At 46.0% G+C, this 24,455-nt stretch overlaps 3 protein-coding genes across 3 annotated transcripts in view; 2 read left to right on the top strand and 1 right to left on the bottom strand.

Annotated features, from left to right (window-relative positions):
• Window positions 1-18,269, top strand: part of LOC125286030 (teneurin-2-like) — a 215,446-nt gene extending 197,177 nt beyond the window's left edge. The window contains 10 exon segments of the mRNA XM_048230689.1: window positions 22-42; window positions 470-699; window positions 4,224-4,378; window positions 6,295-7,184; window positions 8,933-9,108; window positions 11,478-11,713; window positions 12,300-12,596; window positions 13,436-15,077; window positions 15,254-15,384; window positions 15,782-18,269. Of these exon segments, the coding sequence (XP_048086646.1) occupies window positions 22-42; window positions 470-699; window positions 4,224-4,378; window positions 6,295-7,184; window positions 8,933-9,108; window positions 11,478-11,713; window positions 12,300-12,596; window positions 13,436-15,077; window positions 15,254-15,384; window positions 15,782-16,522 (4,519 nt within the window). The 3' untranslated portion in view covers window positions 16,523-18,269.
• A 409-nt stretch (window positions 18,270-18,678) lies between these two features.
• On the bottom strand, window positions 18,679-21,686 carry znhit3 (zinc finger, HIT-type containing 3). Its single transcript, XM_048230690.1, has 5 exons — window positions 21,474-21,686; window positions 21,018-21,049; window positions 20,783-20,845; window positions 20,618-20,701; window positions 18,679-19,806 (listed from the first exon to the last, which is right to left on the bottom strand). The coding sequence occupies exons 1-5, from the start codon at window positions 21,539-21,541 to the stop codon at window positions 19,625-19,627; spliced, it is 429 nt and encodes a 142-aa protein (XP_048086647.1). The 5' UTR covers window positions 21,542-21,686; the 3' UTR covers window positions 18,679-19,624.
• Window positions 21,687-21,765: 79 nt separating this feature from the next.
• tstd1 (thiosulfate sulfurtransferase like domain containing 1) lies at window positions 21,766-23,362 on the top strand. Its single transcript, XM_048230691.1, has 4 exons — window positions 21,766-21,884; window positions 22,286-22,405; window positions 22,686-22,848; window positions 23,180-23,362. The coding sequence occupies exons 1-4, from the start codon at window positions 21,830-21,832 to the stop codon at window positions 23,232-23,234; spliced, it is 393 nt and encodes a 130-aa protein (XP_048086648.1). The 5' UTR covers window positions 21,766-21,829; the 3' UTR covers window positions 23,235-23,362.
• The last annotated feature ends 1,093 nt before the right edge of the window (window positions 23,363-24,455 follow it).

The following is a 24,455-nucleotide window of genomic DNA, read 5'->3' as shown; positions in this document are numbered from 1 at the left end:
TGCTCGCAACCAACCGTGAAGGAACAAAGATTTTCGACACAGGTGAGCTCAGCAACACTCTCGCCTCACGCCCGATTCCTCACATCTGTAATGCCTCTGTTGATGTTTAAAAACAAATGCATTGCACCGTAACATTTTTCGCACTGTGACAGAAATATTTTACTGTATTGTGTGTGAGCATTATTCTATGCTGTGCTATTATGTGTGTTGATGGCTGTATTGTACTATAATATATATGTTCGTTTCTTGTAAACTGGATTTGGTTATTTGACCACTTTTACCTGACCTACAGTATTGTATATTAAGTCTATAGTTTAGATGTATTTTGGAAAATGTGTGCTGTAAATTGTTAAGTACAGTGAAGTGGGATGAATGGTGGCGTTAAAACCTCATGCTCTCTCTCTCCCTCTCTCTCTCTCTCCCTTACTCTCTCTCTCTCTCTCTCTCTCTCTCTCTCTCTCTCTCTCTGTAACAACCCGACCCATAAGTACTTCCTGGCCGTGGACCCAGTGTCTGGGGCACTCTTCATCTCCGACACCAACTCGCGGCGGATCTACCGGGTGCGCTCGCTGACCGGTGGTCGGCTGCTGGCGGAGAATGCGGAGGTGGTGGCGGGCACCGGGGAGCAGTGCCTGCCCTTCGACGAGCGCTGTGGAGACGGTGGCAAAGCCGTGGAGGCCACTCTCATGAGCCCCAAAGGTGAGATGGAGAGACTGACGGAGAGAGAGAGAGAGAGAGAGAGAGAGAGGGAGAAAGAGAGAGAGAGAGAGAGGGAGAGAGAGAGAGAGTGAGTGGGAGAGAGAGATTTGCATACACTACTCTTCCTTGGCCTGAGCCTGAGGTTGGGTAAGCCTGAGCCTGAGGTTGGGTAAGCCTGAGGTTGGGTAAGCCTGAGCGTGAGGTTGGGTAAGCCTGAGCGTGAGGTTGGGTAAGCCTGAGCCTGAGGTTGGGTAAGCCTGAGCGTGAGGTTGGGTAAGCCTGAGCGTGAGGTTGGGTAAGCCTAAGTGTGCCGTAGTGGATGCTGTTACGCTGCCCAAATGAAGTGGAACTGAATTGAGTTGCGCTGAACGGGAGGCGATAGGTGGCAAAGGGGACTGTGGAGGAACAGAGGGAGTGTGGGATTGCAGACTGATAGAGAGAGGGAGGCAGAGAAGATGTTAAGGGAAAATATACATAATTGAAATGAAAGAGGAGAGAGAGAGAGCACAGCAGGCCAGGTAGATGGAGCCAGAAGACAACGGCAAATAAAACAGTATAGAGAAGGCAAATAAAACAGTATAGAGAAGGCAAATAAAATAGTATAGAGAAGGCAAATAAAACAGTATAGAGAAGGCAAATAAAACAGTATAGAGAAGGCAAATAAAACAGTATAGAGAAGGCAAATAAAACAGTATAGAGAAGGCAAATAAAATAGTATAGAGAAGTACCGAAAAAGTTAGAGTGGCAGAGAGCATGGTAGAACAGTTTTGAGTAGAGGAGAGAAACGCAGATTTGTGAAGGGCTAGTGAGAGATAGTCATATATATATATATATATATATAGAGAGAGAGAGAGAGAGAGAGAGAGAGAGAGAGGTGCGAGAACAGAGTGGAGAGTGACTCCAGCGTGTAGGTGGCTTTCTATTTCAGGGGATGAGATTGCAGTCACACTGAGCTCCTTCACAGATCCACTAAGTGACAACAAACCTCCAGAGGAACGAGAAGTCCATCATAGCAGCCACTGCTGATTAGTGCAGTCTTCCATACAGTAGGAGCACTAACTTTACACACACACACACACACACACACACACACACACATAGTATGTTATACGCACATGGCAACAGGCACACGTGTGACATGCCGCATTAAAAGATCAGGCAACAAAAAGAAATCGCCTGAAGACAATTAATCAAAGAATATTAAAGCGTAGGTGCTATCTTTAAGCCACTTAGCTGAACCAGCCAGCTGTATAATAGTCATCCCTTTGGCAACTTTGACACTGGAACTTGAGGCTTTTAGACACATACTCACACAGAGAGAGACACACGCGCACACACACGCACAGACACGCATACACACACACACATGCGCGCACAGTCAGCCTCAGGTGCTACTTCTTTCCTATCCGCGTTCCTCCCCCCCCGCCCCCCCCCCATCACACCCAACATGGATAAAGAGTGTCTGCTAGCGCAGTCCTCCGTGAGCGAGGGAACATCCTAACCCAGAGATTTTAATTAATTTTCCAGTTTGCTGCTGGGAATTGCAGTCTCTTGTGCGCCTTTCCCTCCTTCTGTGAGTAAATGCAGTAAGTAAGACAGCTACAACCCTCTGAAGGTACGGGTAGGTGGAGGCGGGGGGGATTAGAGCAGGAATTAGAACACTGGTGTATGTTAGTTTAGGGACCCGGGGGCAAAATGTCTCAATAGTATGTCTAAGCGCACAAAATAAGGAGGGGATCATGGATTTCACGCAGTGAGAAAAAAGGAACCATATCTGTGTCATTGTGTTCTCAGTGCTCAAAAGACCCATCAGCTGTTGCTGCTGCTGCTGCTCTCCAAATGATGTGGAGCTGGAAGGGGAAAAGGGTTTAAGTTGGAGGGGAAGGATCAATATGTCGACCTCCAGTGTGTGTTTCTGCCAACTGGAGGGGTTTTTTCCCTCTCACACTGGCAAAGAGAAAAGTGGAGAAAAAAAAAACAGTGTGTTCTTGATCTGACACAAAACTGTCAAGGATGTCATGCTGTCACATTTTTCCATCTTGGGTAGAGAATTGAGAAGCGAGAGATAGAGAGCTAGAGAGAGTGAGAGAGGGAGAGAGGGAGAGAGAAAGAAATAGAGAGCTTGGGGGTGTTAGACAACATGGAGCTGAAGAGCTTTTGGACTCGGGCACCACTGAGACAGCCCCAGCTAAGCTGCCATCACCAACCTTTTGCCATTCTTCATCCTGTCTTTCTTTTTTTTCTTTCTATCTCCTTCCCTCTCTCATTCCATCTTTGTCCCTGGGTCTGTGTCTCTCATCTCTTCCTGCCCTTGTTTTTCACTCTGGTCCTTCTTTCTCTTCGTCTGTTGGATCCTCTGCATGTTCCCTTAATCCCTCTTTTATCCTCTTTCCCTTTCTTCTCTTCCCCCTCTCTCTGTCTCTCACATCACTCTCTCTTTTCTCCTTCCAACCATCTTGTACACAGTTGCCCTCTTCATCTCTCTCTCCGTTTTAATCTTTCTCTCTCCCTCTCTTCGTCTCTCCTGTCCTTCTGTCCCTTTCTCCTCACTCTCTGTTTTTATGATTCTCTCTCTCCTCAGTTTCCTCTCTTTCTCTCTCTATTTCCTTTTCACTTTTCCTGTCTTTCATCTCTCTATCTCTCCATCTCTCTATCTCTCCATCTCTCTCTCTCTGTGAGCTGGCGCTATCTTCAAAGTCTGCCCGCCTCCTCTCCTCAATGGCCACCTACACCCGTCTGACTGTGTGTGTGTGTGTGTGTGTGTGTGTGTGTGTGTGTGTGTGTGTGTGTGTGTGTGTGTGGTACACAAGCGCCCCAGCCCTGCTATTTTGAGCGCCCCGCCGAAATAACCGATTCCGCCATTTAGAACGAGACGAATGACACAGAGTTAACTCTGGAGCGCAGACAACAGGGAGGGGGGGGGGACTAATGAGAAAAAAGAGATGAATGAAAAAGATAAAGGGAGAGATGAAGGAAGATGGTGGGGTAGAGAGAGAGAGAGGGAGAGAGAGAAAGAGAGAGAGAGAGAGAGAGAGAAATGAGGACACAAGTGGAGTTCAAGAGTTCGATTATGCTTCAGCAGCAGTGTTGCGGCGGCGGGGGAATAATGAGGCAGGGCTGTGGGTGGCAGCGCGCTCGGCGGGCTCGGCGGGCATGGGGGGCATGGGGGGCCATCCTCTGGCACAGCTGGTTATTAGCGCCATATCAAAGAGTTTATTTGTCAACGTCTCGTCTCTCCCGACGCCGTTGTCTGCCAAGACGCCGAGATGAAACGGGCAGTGTGTGTTCTGATTGACACCTCACCTTCACTCTCGTCTTTTCTTCTCTCTTTCTGTCTCACACACACACACACACACACACACACACACACACACACACACACACACACACACACACACACACACACACACACACACACACACACACACACACACACACACACACACACACACACACACACACACACACACACACACACACACACACACTCACTCACACACACACACTCTCTCATATCCCATCAGGTATTGCAGTAGATAAGAATGGACTCATGTACTTCGTGGACGCCACCATGATCCGGAAGGTCGACCAGAACGGAATCATCTCCACCCTGCTGGGGGCCAACGACCTGACCGCCGTGCGGCCCCTCAGCTGCGACTCCAGCATGGACGTCAGCCAGGTGAGCACGTAATGCATTCTGGGACAGCGAACACCACTCCCCCTCCCTCTGGGGAGTACTTTGACATGGGGTGACATTGTCATTGTGTAGCACTGAGGGTTTGGTGGTGTGGTGTGTGTGTTTTTAGAAGAGCCCTCTGCACACACACTCGACTGTCCTCACCTGTCCCCACAACAGCCTCCGATCTCTGACACCGTTAGCACAGAGAGCCACTTCACTTTGTTTGTTTCCAAACACTCAGCGGGAATAAATATGGTCTCACTTCACACAGAATCAACCACTTACAATAAAGAAGCTAATTAGTGTTATAAATTAGCTGCTCATTTGACGTGACAAGATAATATTTGAAATATATCGTAAATGTACTAATTACCAACCATTTCGTTCAAAAATTCTAAAACAACGTTTTTTAATACTTCAAAATAACATTTGATAAATGAACCTTACATTTTTCAATAGATAGATAGATAGATAGATAGATAGATAGATAGATACTTTATTGATCCCCAGGGGAAATTCAAGGTTTCAGTCGCATACAGACATCACACACACATTCACTAACAGCAGAAAATAGTAATTAAAAGTATATAATATAAAAAACACAACCAAGCAATAAGGACAGTAGAAGATAAAGAATATACTAAATATACTAAAATACAAATTATACTAAATAACACAACAATTCTAAAAACAGTATCCACATAGTGGGTGATTAATCAAGAGGCGCTTGCAATGGATGAGGCAGGGACTGAGCCTGTGATTCTCTTTACATAGTAAGGTAAGGTAAGGTGCTCTGTGTGAGTGAGTGTCATGGTGATGGTGCAAATGAGTAAGTCCAACAGTGCACTAAAGTCTAGAGACCAGCATAAAAATAAATATGGACATATCAGCGAGTAGGCAAGGTAATATATATAAAAAAAACTATATCTGAATATATCTATATATAACTATATTAAGAAAAGGTATAAGTGCGGGCGCGGCCACAGTTCGGCTATGTGCTAATATAGCACGCAAACAGTGAGGCAGTAAGACAGTGGTAAAAAGTGGCTAGTGGACAGACAGTATCCAAACATGGAGGGGGTGAAGAGGCAGACAGACTATGCGGAGAAGTCTATCTCTCCTCTTCCCTTAGGTGAAGCATTGAACAGTTCAATGGCCCTGGGGACAACTGACTTCCTCAGTCTGTCTGTTGTGCAAGGCAGTGAGCGAAGTCTCCAGCTGATCAGGCTCTTCTGCTTTACAATAGTGCTGTGGAGTGGATGACACTCATTGTCCAAGATGTTGATCAGTTTGTTTGTTAGCCATAGGTGTGTAGATTTGAACAAAATCTAGTTTGGTTCTTACCGAGGCTTTTACTGCCTGAATATATCCGCCTGCCTGAATATATATATTTTGTTTACCACGCTCAGAGTTTAGTGCTGGGCTGGTGAGTGCCTATTCCCAACCTTATTCACGGCACATCAACGGTGAAGGTAGATGTGGGAAACAGCATGATCGAAATCATGTCTAAAAAAATTTAAATATCTAATACCCCTATTACAAATAAAAATGCAGTCTAATAAATAACACATTTAATTGTGTTTAGCCTCCACTACATCCCTGGTACCACTGAAAACTTTTAACTTAAACCTCCAGGGGTGGTTTAAATTAAACTGCTAGTCCAGCTTTATCCTGGGTTTAAAATTACTGGTGCAACAGACTTGCATTTAATCTAGGTTTAAGTGGAAAATTAATCTGGGATTAACTGGGGTTTAAATTTAACCAGAGTTTAATTTAAACTCAATTTAAACTAGGTTTAAGGTTGGTGCAACATAATTAATCATTAAACCATGATTTAATCCAGTTTAAAAGTTAAAACATGTTGGTGCAACCCGCCCTGAATTTCATGACGCGCTGTGTCACTGTGGCTTTCACAGGTGCGGCTAGAGTGGCCTACAGACTTGGCGGTGAACCCCATGGACAACTCTCTGTACGTCCTGGAGAATAATGTCATCCTGCGCATCACCGAGAACCACCAGGTGAGCATCATCGCCGGGCGGCCCATGCACTGCCAGGTGCCGGGCATCGACTACTCGCTCAGCAAGCTGGCCATCCACGCCGCACTGGAGAGCGCCATGGCCATCGCCATCTCGCACGACGGCACGCTCTACGTGGCCGAGACGGACGAGAAGCGGCTGAACCGCGTGCGGCAGGTGTCCACGGGCGGCGAGATCTCGCTGCTGGCCGGCGCCGCGTCCGAGTGCGACTGCAAGGACGACGTCAACTGCAACTGCTTCGCCGGCGACGAGGGCTACGCGCCCGATGCCAGCCTCAACTCGCCGGCCTCGCTGGCCGTCTCGCCCGACGGCACGCTCTTCGTGGCCGACCTCTACAACATCCGCATCCGTGCCGTACGGCCCAACCGGCCCACGCCCACGCCGACTGGACGCTTCGAGGTGGCCTCGCCAAAAGAGCAGGAGCTCTACGTCTTCAACGACGAGGGCCTCCATGTGCAGACCATCTCCCTAGTGACCGGCGAGCCGCTGTACAACTTCACCTACGCCGCCGACGGACTCCTCGCTGCCATCGCCGACAGCTCCAACAACACGCTGCGCGTGCGCCGCGACGGAGGTGGCGGCGGATCGGCAGGCCTGCTGAGGCTGGTGCTCATGCCCGAGAACCAGGTGGTGACGCTGGGACTGGACCCGGCCGGCAGCCTGCGCTCCGTGTCAGCGCTCAACCGTGAGATCGTGCAGCTGGGCTACAGCGGCAGCACGGGCCTGCTGGCCATCAAGGCCGACGAGACAGGATGGACCACCTTCTATGAGTGAGTGGCCGTCTCTGTAAATATGTGTGTGTGTGTGTGTGTGTGTTTGTGTGGGCATGGCCACACTGGGTGTGTTTAGACTAACCTGCTTGTGTATCTCTCTTTATATGTTTGTGGATTTTCATTTACATGAAAGTTGTGTGTGTGTGTGTGTGCCTGTTTGTGTCTAATATTTGCAAAGTAAGCAGCACCTGTACACGTACACAAAAGTGTACACACAGATCATGCACATGAGTATGTGGATTGAATCTGGCCCTAAAACCTGCTGAACTCCGGTACAATTGGAGACAAATCCATCAAGTGCTATCTGCCGAGGCTCGTCTTTCAGCCGCCACCTACAGCCACCGCTCTGCAGGCAGGAACAGAAGCAAACCTGCCTGCTATTCTGAGCGCCCAACCCTCCCTCCCTCCCCCCCCCCCCCCCGCTAACACAGTGCGTGCGCAGAGTGCACACTGCCAAAACGAGAAGGACACGAGTGACACCACAGACAGACAGGTAGACAGAGAGACAGAGAAACGACAAAGGTGAGGAAAAGGTAAAGTGAAATAATTATATCAGAGACGGATGAAAAATGTGAGAGAGAGAGAAAGAGAGAGAGAGAGAGAGAGAGAGAGAGAGAAACCAGGACAAGCAAAAGGCTAGGCATTCAGGAGGGCATGTAAAATGTAATCTATATTGCTTTGATCATTTGTATATATTTAATGGTGGCTGTTTTGACTTATCAAAACCTCTGTATGCTGCCAGAGGAATCTAAATCAGGCTTTTTTGAAGTTCGTTTCTCCGACAACTGGCCCGATGAAATGGAAGGATCTGTGTAGCACTGCTGCCCTCTAGTGTCCCTCTGTGTAACTGCGCATTCCCCCATCGCACTTCCTCAACCGTTACCAGGTGCCAGTGTGCAGAACGCCGCAGAAAGGGCTATTCCCAGCACTCAGCTGTCCTTGGAGAGAGATCTTTCAGTTGGTGACAGATCAATGACAGTGTCTCCACACCATACCATCACTCCCTAGAGAGAGAGAGAGAGAGAGAGAGATGAAGAGGAGGGAGAGAGAGGGAGGGAGAGGGAGGGAGAGGGAGGGAGAGAAAGAGAGGCCTTCAGAGAGTGAGTTTCCCTGTCGCGCCAGTATGGAGACATACTCCCTGGGAGACGTCTATCTGTCATGTGATCCCAGCAGTGCTGGCTGGCTCGCTCCAATCCTGAATCAAACTGTGTCGCCAATATGCTCTATACACACACGCAATATGTGTGTGTGTGTGTACCACATTTCTGTACCACATGCCCGCCGCTAGCAGCTCACAGGAACATAATTAGGCAAGGAAGGGGGTGATCACATTTATAAAAATATCTTCTGAACTAAAGTTTTTCAGATTATTTTATTTTTTTTCACAAATTAGAATGCAGTGATGTCAGACTAAGTCTCTATGTTAGTCTAGTGTTCCAGATCCAAGCCTTTAATAGGACACAGAAATGTTTTTCAGTTCAGTCAACACAAGCCTGATACCAGCTGTGCTGTTGAACACATCCTGACCTGGCTCAGTTCTGGCTATCATCTGGTCTAGCTCTGGCCCAGATCTCTCTGATTTGAAAACCTGACCTGCGCCATAGGTCAAAGGTCAAATTGCTTGTTTGAAGATTTCTGTAGATCTCTGACAGCTGATCCCAAGTTGACTCAAACGGATCATGCAAATGCCACCAGCTCCATAACAGTAGAGGTGACCCCTCTCCGCTCTTCTGTGCCTGTTCCAGGTACGACAGCGAGGGCCGCCTGACCAACGTCACCTACCCGACGGGGATGGTCACGAGCCTGCACCGCGAGATCGAGCGCTCCATCAACATCGACATCGAGAGCTCCAACCGCGATGACGACGTCACCGTCATCACCAACCTTTCCTCGGTCGAGGCATCCTACACTGTCGTACAAGGTCAGGCAAGGTCATCAGCGGCCTGCTCTTTCCTTACCAGTTCTGAGAAAGGAAAGTGTTCAATTGCTGTCCAGGAAGCAGTTCAGTGCAATACATCTCACATGTGCACAGCTAGGCATCTCTCAGCAGATTTGAATAGACCCTTTCAACAATAAAAACAAAAACAATGCTTGAACGTTTGGTTCCCAATCTACTTCCTCTGCATTAAGATAACATTATGGAATGTTAAAACGGAAGCCTTGTGGGGCCAACTATGATGCTGATAATGGAACTCTCTTGAAAGGGTCTATAAATAATGGAAGATGGGTAGACACATACACATACATAATATACCACCTCAAGAGCAAGAGAAGAAATCATGCATAAATCTCTCAAGGTATAAATATATGTTATTGTTTATTTGTCTTTATTCATTAATCATTAATCATTGATCTTTAAATACTAGTTGTGCTGTGCAATAAAGAAGGCATAAATAAAAAAATAAAAGGCAAAAAATAAAAGAAGGCATTTCACATTAAAAGGCTATAAGTGTACAGCCTTCTTCAAGAAGTCGCTAAGACTCAACATCCCACTCCAGTCTGTCTTTCCCCCCAACAATTATCCAGTTTCACAATGATATGTCTGTAACATGGCCTCTACCCAGTCACCCAGCCACCTAATAAGCATTCTCATTCGTAAAAACTCCTAGATGAGATTATCATTAATTTTGTGTAATCCCAAATCATTTCGAAGCCCTTTATGTGTAAGATCCTGTTAAGAGTTCTCATTAGGTTGCAGTGATGAAGGATTTGTGATGGATGCTTAACAGAGCTGTATGTGACATGCCAAGCGGCGCTTTGAAGTGCGAGTTATTTAGAGGATTTTTGCAGACTGTGCGGCAAGTTATTGTGATGAGAGTGGCAGCCGAAGCCTTTCAGGTTCATTCAGGACACACACACACACACACACACACACACAGTCACACAAAGGTTCCGGAACATACTGAAGAAAAACCGCTGACACTGTATCACTTTCACCTCCCCCTGAGTGTGTGTGTGTGTGTGTGTGTGTGTGTGTGTGTCTATTTGAGTGTGAGGCCCAAACACATTGTCTGTCTCTTTTCTCCCCATGAGTCCCATTCTCTCTCTGTCTCTCTCTCTCTACCCTCCCACCTCTCTTTCTCTCTCTCTCTCTCTCTCTCTGTCTCTGTGGGCTGTGATGGATGCCATCAGAGCAAAACTCATTACCTGCTGTTGTGTACACCCTCCTGGCCAGTCTGCCTCCACACACTCCGTCCCTCCACATAGTTTTCCTGTTTAGCACGAGGTGTGTGTGTTGGGAAGACTGATATGCCCCCCCCCTTCGTTTGATGACCCCCCAGTGGGTCGGCTACAGAGGAAATAAATTCAGCCTTCAGTAAAACTACACATCCCAGAGGCTGGAGGGGAGGATGAAGGGAGAAAAGAGAGAAGGAGGAAAAGAGGGGAACCAGGTTTGAGGATTTATGGATGGATGAGCCCTGGGGGCTGTAAAGTGGGAACGCTATTTGGCTAGCGCAAGCTGAGTCATTTAGAAACACCTCGTCCAGGAGCTCAGGAGTGTGTGTGTGTGTGTGTGTGTGTGTGTGTGTGTGTGTGTGTATGTGTGTGTCTCGGCAGCTAGTTACTTTATAAACAGCTTGGGCTTGCTTTCTTTCTTTCTTTCTCTTCCTCTATCTCTTGTTATGCCTCTCTCTCTCTCTCTCTCTCTCTGTTAAACACATAGCACCCCTGTCTCCTTTTATTGAGTCTTTGCAACACACAACAGCACCATCTCTCTCTTTCTCTCTCTCTCTCTCTCTCTCTCTCTCTCTCTCTCTCTCTCTCTCTCTCTCTCCCATCCATCTCCGCACTGTTGTTCATGCACTCTCTCTCTCATATTATGATCCACATGAAGGGTAGAAGATGAACCTCCCGACACCATCCTTATGAATACGATATCTAAAAGCACTACATCCATTTCCAAGTCGGGAGCTCAGTGAGGTGCCGCAGGGCTTTCTCTACGCGGTATATCATCACTGCTCTGTTCAAGCTGCCTCCCAGACAGACTGCGTTATCTGATAACCATTTTTTAAAACAATGAACATGAACAACCAGAGACCTTCTGAAGACCACTGAGTGTTGAAGCCTGATCCTTATCTATTGTGTGCACACACAGGATCGCTCTTCGAGCACAAAGACTGAGACTGTATCTTGATGTAAAGGTTAAACTGATTAGAGTGGTATCACGCAATGTAAGCAGAGGTTTCAACTTTGTTGACTTCATTTGAATTTAAAAGCTTTTATCTCTGTGGTCCCATCCCTTGTTTTCTTCCATGTTTTCCCCCCGCTACCCACAATTCCTCTCTGCAGACCAAGTGAGGAACACCTACCAGCTGTGTAACAATGGCACCATGAGGGTGATGTATGCCAACGGGATGGGCATCAGTTACCACACGGAGCCACACATCCTGGCGGGGTCGGTTAGCCCCACCATCGGGCGGCGGAACATCACGCTGCCCACGGACAACGGCCTCAACTCCATCGAGTGGCGCCTACGCAAAGAGCTGACCAAGGGCAAAGTGACCGTGTTCGGCAGGAAACTGAGGGTGAGCCCATATAAAGACTGAGATTATGATTCGGAACAATTAGGATTAGGAACAGATATAAACATTGAGATTAGGAATAGTGCCTAAAGAATTAAAATGTTCTCTTGCTCTGTGCTTTGTATATCTTTACATTTGTTTTTAATACTTAGAATACATTTTATATTATATTTGTGTGAAACAGAGGTAAACAAAACATTTATATGTGGGTAATTGAAATCCATGTAATTTTTCTTAAATGCTGAATTGTTTTCTGGTCAAAGCATATTACATCAAATAGAGCAGGAAGTCAAAGACCTGAATTACTGACCCAGGCTTTGAAAATCATTCCAGTTCAACTGGTCTATGTCTACGGCACGCCTCCTCAACTCATATCAAGAGGCCATCACATTCAACACATTGCCTCTATATCTCCATTACAATCTCAGCTGACCTTTAACACTCTTCTCTCTCTCTCTCTCTCTCTCTCTCTCTCTCTCCTCTCCCCCTTTCTTTCTCTCACTTACTCTTTTTTCTTTCTCTCTCATTCCCTCCATCTCTCTCTCCATCTCCCCTTTTCTCTCCATCTCTCTATCTGTCTCTCTCATAGGCACATGGCCGCAATCTGCTCTCCATTGACTTTGACCGTAACACACGCACGGAGAAGGTCTACGACGACCACCGCAAGTTCACGCTTCGCATCACCTACGACGCCCAGGGCCGGCCGGCCATCTGGCAGCCCAGCAGCAACCTGGCCGTGGTCAACGTCTCGTACTCCACCACTGGGCAGCTGGTGGGGCTGCAGCGGGGCAGCATGAGCGAGCGCACCGAGTTCGACCCCCAGGGGCGGATCCTCTCCCGCTCCTTTGTGGACGGGAAGGTGTGGAGCTACAGCTACCTGGACAAGGTGAGGAGGACCAGGAGGGACTCAGTGGGCATGGAGGGGTTCTTATGGCAGTGTTTTTAAAGGGGTAGTCCCTGACTCTAATCAAGTACACTTTTTTGTCAAATTTAGCAAATTACTCCTCTGTCTCCGCAGTGTGTACACAAAATTGTTTTGGTTGTTTTCTATTTACAGTGGCAGGACTGAATACAAACAAAACGGCTTAGAATGAACCGTAAACAATTCCAGCCAATCAACACAGTGGCTCAGTAGCATTGGAAGGAGATTTGATTGGCCGTTGAGCTCAAATACCAGCACCCTCTCACCAGAAGGGACCCTACCTTTGGATAATGGCACAGGATGGAGCTGTGTTAGTAAAACAGGAGTGCTGGGGGGCTAGTACATCTGGGTGGGAGAGGGGGTTGCTTTGCTTTGGATTATGAATGCGCCACTCCACCAGGGTGGTAATTAAAAAACGGGAACAGCGCAGGCTATTTGCTGACTGCCGTGACAAACAATTAGGAGATAAACATCGTTCGTCAAGAGCAGTTTGAGCCTAGCAGCCTGTCATAATAAATCAGAACTAATTGTGGTGGGGGAAGATATTCAGCTTACGCCGAGTAAATGCACAAATATTACTACAGATGCGTTATTCAGTCCAGACAAAAACAAACCTCCACGTCTGAGGCCTGGGGGAATATTATAGTAATTAATGTCAGTACTGATTGTCCAAATTATGTTTGGGCTGGGAAAAAAAAATACAGTTTAACCTTAGCTTGAGCTGCTGATGATGTTGATGATGTTGATGATGATGATGACTCACAGTAATGCTGATACTGTGTCGTCCCATTTGTCTTTTGCAGTCCATGGTGCTGCTGCTTCAGAGCCAGAGGCAGTATATCTTCGAGTTCGACGCGACGGGTCGGGTGACCGCAGTGACCATGCCCAGCGTGGCCCGCCACACCATGTTCACCCACGTCTCTATAGGATACATCCGCAACACCTACAACCCGCCGGAGAGCAACGCCTCGGTCATCCATGACTTCAGCGAGGACGGCTGCCCCCAGGCTGTCCACTTCCTGGGCACGGGGCGGCGCGTGCTGTACAGGTACGGCAAGCTGGCCAAGCTGTCGGAGGTGCTCTACGACAGCACGGCGGTCACCTTCGGCTACGACGAGACGACCGGCGTGCTCAAGATGGTCAACCTGCAGAGCGGCGGCTTCTCCTGCACAATCCGCTACCGGAAGGTGGGCCCACTGGTGGACAAGCAGATCTACCGCTTCTCCGAGGAGGGCATGGTGAACGCGCGCTTCGATTACACTTACCACGACAACAGCTTCCGCATCGCCAGCATGAAACCGGTCATCAGCGAGACGCCGCTGCCCGTTGACCTCTACCGCTACGACGAGATCTCCGGCAAGATCGAGCACTTCGGCAAGTTCGGCGTCATCTACTACGACATCAACCAGATCATCACCACGGCGGTGATGACGCTCAGCAAGCACTTCGACACGCACGGCCGCATCAAGGAGGTGCAGTACGAGATCTTCCGCTCGCTCATGTACTGGATGACGGTCCAGTACGACAGCATGGGCCGCGTGGTCAAGCGCGAGCTGAAGATCGGGCCGTACGCCAACACCACGCAGTACCGCTACGAGTACGATGGCGACGGGCAGCTCAGCGGCGTCAAGGTCAACGACTGGTCCACCTGGCGCTACAGCTACGACCTGAACGGCAACCTGCACCTGCTCAACCCCGGCAACAGCGCCCGGCTCACGCCGCTCCGCTACGACCTGCGTGACCGCATCACGCGCCTCGGCGATGTCCAGTACCGACTGGACGAGGACGGCTTCCTCAGCCAGCGCGGCTTGGACGTCTTCGAGTACAACTCCAAGGGCCAGCTGGCGCGCGCCTACAGCCGAGGGGCCAGCAGCAGTGGCAGCGGGAGCAGCGGTGGCTGGAGCGTCCAGTACCGCTACGACGGACTGGGTCGACGCGTCTCCTCCAAGAACAGCCTGGGCCAACACCTGCAGTTCTTCTACGCCGACCTGACCCACCCGGCGCGCGTCACACACATCTTCAACCACTCCAGCTCGGAGATCTCCTCGCTCTACTATGACCTGCAGGGCCACCTGTTCGCCATGGAGGTCAGCAGCGGCGAGGAGTACTACATCGCCTCGGACAACACCGGTACGCCGCTGGCCGTCTTCAGCAGCAACGGGCAGATGATCAAGCAGGTCCAGTATACGGCCTACGGGGAGGTCTACCTCGACTCCAACCCAGAGTTCCAGTTGGTGGTCGGCTTCCACGGGGGACTCTACGACCCACTGACCAAGCTGGTGCACTTCACGCAGCGGGACTACGATGTGCTGGCGGCCCGCTGGACCTCGCCGGACTACGGCATCTGGCAGAAGATTGACAAGGAGCTGGCGCCTTTCAACCTCTACATGTTCAAGAACAACAACCCCCTCAGTGACATGTTGGACACTAAGAACTATGTCACGGGTAATCTTACACATGGCCTTTTATTTGGACTATTTCATACCTTACAGACATTATTTAATTAAAATATTATTTTAAGTTATGTCATGCAACCATATGATTGAACTCTCCTACATATATTATACATTTTGTAATCATGCACCTGTACTTTATCAATATCATTTTCCTCTGTCTTACAGATGTGAAGAGCTGGTTGTTAATGTTCGGTTTCCAACTCAGTAACATCATTGCTGGTTTCCCCAAACATACTCAGTACTTTGTGGATCCACCGTATGAATTACTCGCCAGCCAGGATGCAGAGAATGGCCAGGTGGGTTTCAGTAACAGCGTCTCCTCCAAACACATCAAACACATACATGAAAGAATGAATGTGAGCTACCGTGAGCCCTGCTATATTATTCCAGTGAGCTAGCGTGCGTGAGCCCTGCTATATTATTGTGAGCTAGCGTGCGTGAGCCCTGCTATATTATTCCAGTGAGCTAGCGTGGCGGAGCCCTGCTGTATTATTCCAGTGAGCTAGCGTGCGTGAGCCCTGCTATATTATTCCAGTGAGCTAGCGTGCGTGAGCCCTGCTATATTATTCCAGTGAGCTAGCGTGCGTGAGCCCTGCTGTATTATTCCAGTGAGCTAGCGTGAGCCCTGCTATATTATTCCAGTGAGCTAGCGTAAGCCCTGCTATATTATTCCCATGCCTTTGTGTTCCACAGCTGATCACTGGAGTGCAGCAGGCAGCAGAGAGACATAACCAGGCCTTCATGGCTCTGGAGGGCAAGCTGCTGAACAAGGAACGCCGGGGCAGGCGTGACCGGCCGGGCCACTGGTTCGGCACCAGCACGCCCATCATCGGCCGGGGCATGATGCTGGCAGTCAAGGAGGGCCGCGTGGTGGCGGGCACCTCCAGCATGGCGAGCGAGGACAGCCGCAAGGTGGCGCTGGTGCTCAACAACGCCATCTACCTGGACGGCACGCACTACACGCAGGACGGCCGCGACTGCCACTTCTTCGTCAAGGTGGGCTCGGCCGACAGCGACCTGCTGGCCCTGGGCCTGACCAACGGGCGCAAGGCGCTGGAGAGCGGCATCAACGTCACCGTCAGCGGGCGCTCGCGCCGCGGCGTCACCGTGGAGTTCCGTGTGCCCGCGCTCGCCCTCAGCGTGCGCTACGGCCTCGCCGCCGACGTGGTGGACGAGGAGCGCGCCCGCCTGCTGGAGCTGGCGCGACAGAGGGCACTGGCTGGCGCGTGGGCACGGGAGCAGCAGCGGGCGCGGGATGGCAAGGAGGGCAGCCGGCTTTGGACAGAGGGCGAGCGGCAGCAGCTGCTATCGTCGGCGGGCAAGGTGCAGGGCTACGACGGCTACTACGTGCTGCCCGTGGAGCAGTACCCGCAGCTGGCCGACAGTAGCACCAACATCCAGTTCCTGAGACAGAATGAGATGGGGAAGAGGTAACAGCCCAACAGACTTGAAAAAAAATTACTCCTTTACTTTTAGCTATTTCTTGCTTTCCCTCTTCTCCTTTTGCTCTCTCATTCTCATACCCCGTTCTCTGTCTCCCTCTCTCTCCCTCTCTCTCTCTGTATTTCATTCTCACTATCAACCTCTCCTCTCTTCCTTCTCACTCCTGTCCTTTACTATGTACCCCTCCTCTCCCACGGAGAATAAACAGACAAACGGGGTAACACTCTGAACGCTGCAGGGACTTTTAAGAAGAACTCTTAACGAACACTTATAATTACTGCCACTGGCAAAAAAAAAGTTGAAATGGAAACTTAAAAGACTTTTTTTCAACAAAATGGACTAGAAAAAAAAACTACTGATGAACGTTGAAAGAAAAAAACACACAACTGTTGCTTAAAAATGAAGAATCCCCTTTTTAAAAAAGAATTGATATTTTTTGCCCATATTTCTTGGGTCATCACAAGGATGTTGGTGGATGTGGTGAGTTTCGACATGACCTTGGCTCCTACAGATCAAAGGAATACTCCAGAACTGCTGTAAAAGCCAGTCTGTATGTACAAATCTGCAAATGAACAAGAAAATTATCAGCAACAATAACAAAAGATGAAGAAGATGGAACATCAGACTCAGGCCTGACTTTCACAACAACAGAACTGTCAACTGCTGCGGCCCACCAAGAACAAACCTTTTGTTTTTCCTTTAGGAATAAAATTTTAAAATAAATTAAAAAAATAAATAGTCAAGGAAAACAGCAAAAGAGCTTTTTAGAAAGAAATAATAATAATAACAAAAAAATGATGGCTATATTTGCAGTACATAATGTCAGACGTTTGTTCATTTTGAAATAGGGAGAAAAAAGTTAACATTGTGTCAGCTAGCACTGAAGTTCAGGGTGTACTCTGTAAGCGATAGTTTGTTTGTCTGTCGCGGTAGAATCGTGAGATCTTCACCAGAGCACTTCTGTACAGAGAACTTGGAAAAAAACACAAACACACACACACACTAGCAATTTATCCAGATAGAAATTACAATTACCAGAAGCTATTTATTTTATTTTATTGTTTTTTAATTTATTTATTATTATTATTATTAGTAGTACTCTATGACAATCACAAGAGTCACCACCTTTATTGCAATTCCTGCGCATCGGTGAATGAGTTTATTTTATTTTGTAATATATGTAAGAAATGTTCATTAAGTTTTTATATTAAGTTGGATTTGCTCATAGGCAAATTATAGTCACAGACAAAAAAGTAATTTATGTAAAGTGTTTTAAAACAATGGTTTATACTTTAAATAAAGTTTAAAACTGTGAAACTTGTTTTTTCGAGATAGATCTGTATGTACAGTGTATAGCCTTACCTTTCTGCAGCACACTAGAGAAATGTTCATAATATCAAGTTTTATATTTCTAATGGGAAGTGGCTTGTTATGTGCAAACCTATAGCTGGTATTATTACTCTAGAATTTTGTGACACACCAATCTCCCTGAGCTATACAATATCGATCCCAAGTTTGATGTTTTTATTTTTTGGGGTTTCGTTTGTTTTAGTTTCCTTTCGAAACGCAGAGAAAATGTTGCTGTTCTAGATCCCAAAACCGTAGACATGGATTCTATCCACTGTGAAGAGCCTCATTATGGATGTCAAGATGTACCAAATCAGTATTGAAGGATGATTCTTACACTTACTGGAGACTCTTCTGAGACCTTATCAATAAAAAGTAATTGTTTACTTCATGCCTCATTGATCTGTCTTGTTTTTCACCCTGATTGTTTCCCACTAATCGTACACAATGTGGATTTTGTTATAAACCATAAACAACAAAGTATTAAGTATCTAAAAGATAAAACGTACATGGTGTGGGACTCATAAAAGCATTCTCACAAATGGCACCACTGTCTAGTATGGGATTACCACCCAGGCAGAGAGGACGGCCCTTCCGAGAGTTCTAAAGACTGCAGAGAAAATCATTGATGCTAACCTCCCATCCATGGACACTCTGCACACAAGGCTGCAGGAAAAAAGCTCAGAGCATCCTCAGAGACATCACACTGTTCATTCCTCTGCTCAGACACAAACACTCAATAGACAACCTAAGACACTCCAGACCAGACAGAATCAGTACACACAGAGCATACTTTTTTTTTAATCGTTTTTATTCAGCCACAGTCAGACAAATGCTAGTCAATAGCAGGCAATAAGTATGCCACCTGAACAAACACGTGCAATATTCTCAAATGTGAAATGGACTTCTCAAAGTTGTTTTTTTTACCCTATTTTAGAGTCGTTTTTTTTATCTCGAAGACCCAATGGCACGTACTACTTAATAATCTTCAGGTTAAACATTGACATTATTTTGAGCATTCATAAGTGAAGAATTAGGGTGCTCTTCACATAGCAGTTTTACAGTCGTTTTAAAACGTTATCTCATAAACAAAACAATCTGGACAACGTCAGAACCAATTCCATTAAATGAATGAAACAATTTAAAAAGGTCATTTCATAACGCTTCAGTGGCAGGCTGAAGTAAAGACTTGTGACTCATGAGAGTGTAGATGCGGATTCTCCCAGAAAATAACCAACACCTCTCCGACGGCTTAGCAATGCCGTTAAACTAAGCCGATGTGTGTTTGCTGAGAGCAACACAGTTTAATCAGACAGTGGATGGGAAAACATTTACAATGTGTAGAATTTAAAGGAAGCACAAACCCAATCAGCAGCCAAACAGTAAACATAACCACTTTCCACAAAAGCACAGGTGCATGGATGGACTGTAATTACAATGATATACTGTAGTTTCTGGCCATTATATTTGAATGTTTTACCTGATGGAGTCAGCCTAGTTCATTCACAATCTCTTCATCATGGCTACAGGACAGACCGGTTAATGCTTTCATAGCCAGTTGTCCATGCCATTCCAGAGTTTCAGAGAATGATTGACAATTCAAACATGTCTACACGGTTACAGAAGTCATTGCGAGGAGTTAATGCAGGTCAACCAACATGGGCAGCTGGTGTCTTCCATATAAGTCATACGGGTCTTCTCTTATAGTCCTTGAGAAAGTCTCGAGAGGAACAATTATCTTTCTGATCAGTGATCCTCTGTGTCGTTGGGTTCAACAGTTCTCAAGCACTGGTCAGCAAATTCCACAAACAACGGCTCCTGCATAGCTGTCTTCATAACATCAACCTTGTTCCCTGCAGTATCCACGGCAACCAGGAGTTGTCTGAGGTGGGGGTTCCGGAGCAAGTCTTTAAGATTCTCTGACTCACCTGTTCCAAAGAGAAACAAGTCTTAATCTTCTGCATCATCTGAGCTAAACACACAACGATGCAAGACACTTGCGTGGCAGGATAAGCAATAGAGATATGACAGCGTGGACCAGGCATTTCATATTCACCTGTCAAAATTGTGAGCTCATCTGAGCTTGTTATATGGCAGAAATAACCACGCCTGAGCTGATGAAATATTCCCAATTAACTTCAGAGGCCACAGCCCTACTGGAAGTCACATCAGACAAGCAAATGCCATGCTGAAAAGATCTATGGACTTCTGGGTGCTCACGGATAGCGCAGAGGACACTGTTACGTTACACACTAATCATTAGTACTTAATTAGAAAGGTTACCTGCTTGGTTCTCTCATAAAATGCAACAGCTTTCAGTGATCAGTGGCTATTTGTCCATTAACTCATAGTGAATTCATGAAAGTTTAAGCAGCTTTTGTTATGCAGTATGCATTGCTACCGGCCATCGTGGAGATTCATTTGGCTAAGAGTTACCACCCTTGATTAGATATTTATTGAGATATTTAAACTGTATAATTAGGGTATTGAGGAGAAGCAATCCATAAAATGTAGCTGACTGATCAAGCAAAGCTGTGAACTGCAGTACAGCAGCAGTAGCAACAGCAGGGCAAGCCACCCAGAGAGAGAATTCAGAGAGAAGCCCTCTTCATGCTGACATTAAAAAGGAAGACTTACAGCAAGCAACACATTCATATTATAAGCATTTGGCAGTGGCGGGTGTTCATTCAACTCGGTTGGCACTAAATATATGTGGGGGAAATATGGTATTTTCTTTACCAAGTTTCTGAAGTATGTCTGCAGGAACCATATCATTCTGGCCATCTTCATCCAGGAGATCCCCTGGTGTCCAAGGTTCTCTGGCTAAAATAAATGCGTGGACTTAATATTTAAGAATTGTTAAAAACTGAAATTGAATAAAGAGGGAATTGTCTATATAGTTACCAGCAGTATGTGACTGATTTTGATCACATGTTGACTCCTTTAACTTCACAGGCTCACAGCTATCTGTGTAAAAGACATGGGAAGATCATTGGAGTGAAGAAAGCATTTGTTGTGGACTAACTTTTTAGTGTTGTGGATGAAACCCCAGAAAGCTTCTTGCTGCGGAACGGTTCCACCCCAAGTGTTGAACACAATGTGAAATTTAACATGGCTCAAACACCTCATGTGAACTCACCTTTATGTGTCTTGAAGCAATTAAGGGAACAACTGAAAAGTGAAACATAGAAAAGTGTCATATTTTTAACATAATGATGAGGGTAGACATGTATAAATATCTGACCTTATGGGATCCTAGCTAAAAAAGGGTGCTGCTGGCTTTGGGCCTTCATAAATTATAATGATTCATTTAGCTTGTCGAAAACCTACAGTACCGTTTGGAAATCTGTTATTCAGATTCTGATTCTTAAAGATCTAGCATACACACATTCCCGTTTTCTGTCCTTCCCTCTCGCTGTCTGAAAATGGCTTCTCACACACAAACAACAATATTTGTGGACATGAGAATATCAAAACTAAGACGGTTCCACTATGAACGCACATGCAGAGAATGTCTAATAAGTAGACGGGCTCTGGTACATGTATAACAGTCGACAAAGGATTGTCACAATAACGATCATGTTAGCCTACTCACTATCTGACGAGACATGTTGGGCACCGATATTTCGGTACCTGACCGCTACAAACACTGCAAAGCTGCATTGTCTCAGTCCTCTTGTCGTATCAAAGCAATGCGCTAAAACTGGTTTAGCTGTGCACGCCTAAATTTCTTTTCTATGAGCTAAGACCGTTCGTTCCCACGTGTGTAAAGTAAAGATGGAGACGAAAACAACAGCAACAGGAAGTGTACAACATGACTCTCTATTGGTTTCTATGTAGTGATGTCATACTAATGTGGACCAATGGTGAAGCTTTAACCAGAGAGATTATCGAGGATCTTTGATTTGGACAGTGGACGAGGAAGTAGATACATCTGTCCGACAGGCTTCTATGACTGTGACTTCGTTAACACCAAATCGTCCAAAAAACAGCATGGCAGTTGCAGGTAACTCTCAAGTCTATTTAAAAGCTGACTTACTCTGTAAGTATTATATAAATATTATATAAAATGTTATGTTCCTCATAAAATCTGTGAATGGCAAACAACAGTAACTTAGCAACAGTTCATTAAAGTTAGAGTTGCTCTCAAGAGATGACTTGGCAACATAATTAGTAGCCTAGCCTACAAATCTGTTTTTCCGTTCGCACACCAACGTTACTGACATGGAATATAATGTGCTTATATGACATTAGGCTATTCCCTAAACAGAAATCCTAAAAAGTTATGGGCAGGAGAGGATTAGGTATAGGTAGCCTTCAAGCCCTAATATTCCGACACCCATAGCCCTCTATGCATATAGTTCAGTTTTTGAGTGTGTGTGTGTGTGTGTGTGTGTGTGTTTTCAGAAATCTCTTACAATGATCTCAAAGACCTGATGGAGAAGTGCAAAGAACTCGTGTTGGTTGACGTTCGTTCCAAAGAGGAGGTGGATCGAGGACGCATACCAGGTTCCATTCATATACCAGGTTCATAATTTCGCTTAGTTTCTAACTATGCGTTTCAATAAATAGTTTATCCTACACAAATGTAATCTTCTAAGCATATGAAAGTTGTAAAGAAAATAATAATGCATTTCGGATTGGATTTGTAGGCTATTGTTTTTAGGCTCATATCTTCTGCAGACAAAGTGAAATGCATATATACCTGGGTTATATCAAAACAATAAAGTTGCCTCTGTGATAAAATAAAACATGCAAACATTAAAATCGTTTTTTATTCTTTCCTGTATTATTTCCTCATTTGCAGTGGACCAGGTAGAGAATGACATGGCTCTGGATGCAGCAGCATTTCAGCAGAAGTTTGGCGTTCCGAAGCCCCCTCTCAACTCCCCTAGCCTCATCTTCCACTGCCAGATGGGCCGTCGTGGGGCAGTAGCCACACAGAAGGCCAGAAGCCTTGGCTTTGAAAAGTATGAACTTAATTTATGTCCAGCAGTACAGTGTGATTGATTACCTGCAGAGACCTTCTCAGTCACTAGATCATTAGCAAAGTGATAGCCTCAGTGAAGAGGTCGTTATCTAGCTAAGATTAAATATTACTATTTTGAAAGCTGACTCACATTCACTCAGCAATGGAAGGCCTTGGTGGTATGAGATTGCATTGCTCAAGCAACCGGTCTTATTTAAGCAAGGTTATGGCAAGAAATGTGCCTTCTGCATTTCACTCATCCATATGTATAAGCAGCTACAAACAGTATTTTCTATTTCATGTATAATTGTACTCTTTTTTTCCATGTACAGGGCCTGTAACTTCGTTGGAGGCTACAAGGAATGGTCTGAAAAGGAAGGGAAATGAAAAAGCTGGAAATTTAATTAATTTGCCACCTTAGAAAATAATATAAAATTGTGCCTTTGTGTTGCTGTGTGAACTGATTTTGATAGTTACACCTTATGTATGTCTCCAATAAAATAGGTTGATGTTGATTGACATGTGAGTTGTATTGTGTTGAAATGTTAGTGTCAGTCCTTTTCAATGAACGTTCAACTATTGCACTGGTGTTACAGCAGGCTGTAGTGAACCCTAGTGACAACCCATGCAAGTGTCATTACCCCTTTATAGCCCGAAATTACCGCCAAATATCTAGCATTAGTAACACCGCTTGGGGCAGAAGTATGGAAATGTACATGGATCTCTGCCGTGCTTCCAGGTAATGCAACTGCTATTTGCATGTAACATTATTTAATAGGTCAGAATATGCAGTCATTACAAGGACCATTAACAGTCTATGCTATTTGGTCTATAATATTATTTAATAGGTTAGCATAGGCTATGCAGTCAGTATAAGGACCATATAGCAGTATATGCTATTTGGTCTATATCCGTATGTTTCTCATCCTTTTTGTGTAGTTATACCATTATTGCATTTCTTTTTGATGATGATCACAAGCCAGCCGATTTGTAATTCTGTTCTACTGACTAGCATACCCTTGTGGTTGGCTCCTTTGCTGAGGGTTGCAGGGAGACTGAAGACCGACCGCGCTAGGCGAAGATCAGCATACAGGTTCATCCAGCGTCAACTGGTTAGTCTTAATCATTATGCAGATTGTGTGAATAATTCAAGAGATTATGCTGACAATTTAATCATTGTCCGGGTAATTTTGCTCAGTATCACCACAGAGTTGGCTGCACAGATGATAATTGTAACCCAACATACATCTATCCAGCCGAGTTGAAGGAGCTAATTCGTGCAGTCTTCCCAGCAGAGGTCTGCAATTACCCCGACCCGTGTAATGAAAAGGTGTGAGGCGCATTTGCCTAGTTTTGTTGTGAATGTTATAGCCTGTATTATGTCAGGCGATTACAACTGTGTTAAAGAAATGTATATTTTTGCAGATATACGTAGTCACCCTGGAAGATCTCCATAGCGTGAGCCCTGTCAACTGGAGCTGAATTCCCTATGAATAAAATGGCCATATTGTTATTTATATTTAGGCCTTATTCTTAGTGTCGCTAAGCATGCAACATGACAAAGTTGAATGTGTTCATCATAATGAATATGCTGTAAGTTCAGAGGCT

The sequence above is a fragment of the Alosa alosa genome, chromosome 21, assembly GCF_017589495.1.
Source record: "Alosa alosa isolate M-15738 ecotype Scorff River chromosome 21, AALO_Geno_1.1, whole genome shotgun sequence".
In the NCBI taxonomy this organism is placed as follows: Eukaryota; Metazoa; Chordata; class Actinopteri; order Clupeiformes; family Clupeidae; genus Alosa; species Alosa alosa.
This window is presented reverse-complemented; position numbering and strand designations above follow the sequence as displayed.

Bases quoted from the DNA above. Each gene is read 5' to 3' on its own strand.
- znhit3 (XM_048230690.1), bottom strand. From the start codon at position 21,541: ATGCAGCTTTGCAGTGTTTGTAGCGGTCAGGTACCGAAATATCGGTGC. The intron at 21,050-21,473 runs GTGAGTAGGCTA...TTCACTTTTCAG, and splicing joins CCAACATGTCTCGTCAGATA to TTGTTCCCTTAATTGCTTCA. The intron at 20,846-21,017 runs GTGAGTTCACAT...TCTTTTACACAG, and splicing joins TTGCTTCAAGACACATAAAG to ATAGCTGTGAGCCTGTGAAG.
- tstd1 (XM_048230691.1), top strand. From the start codon at position 21,830: ATGACTGTGACTTCGTTAACACCAAATCGTCCAAAAAACAGCATGGCA. The intron at 21,885-22,285 runs GTAACTCTCAAG...GTGTGTTTTCAG, and splicing joins AAACAGCATGGCAGTTGCAG to AAATCTCTTACAATGATCTC. The intron at 22,849-23,179 runs GTATGAACTTAA...TTCCATGTACAG, and splicing joins AGAAGCCTTGGCTTTGAAAA to GGCCTGTAACTTCGTTGGAG.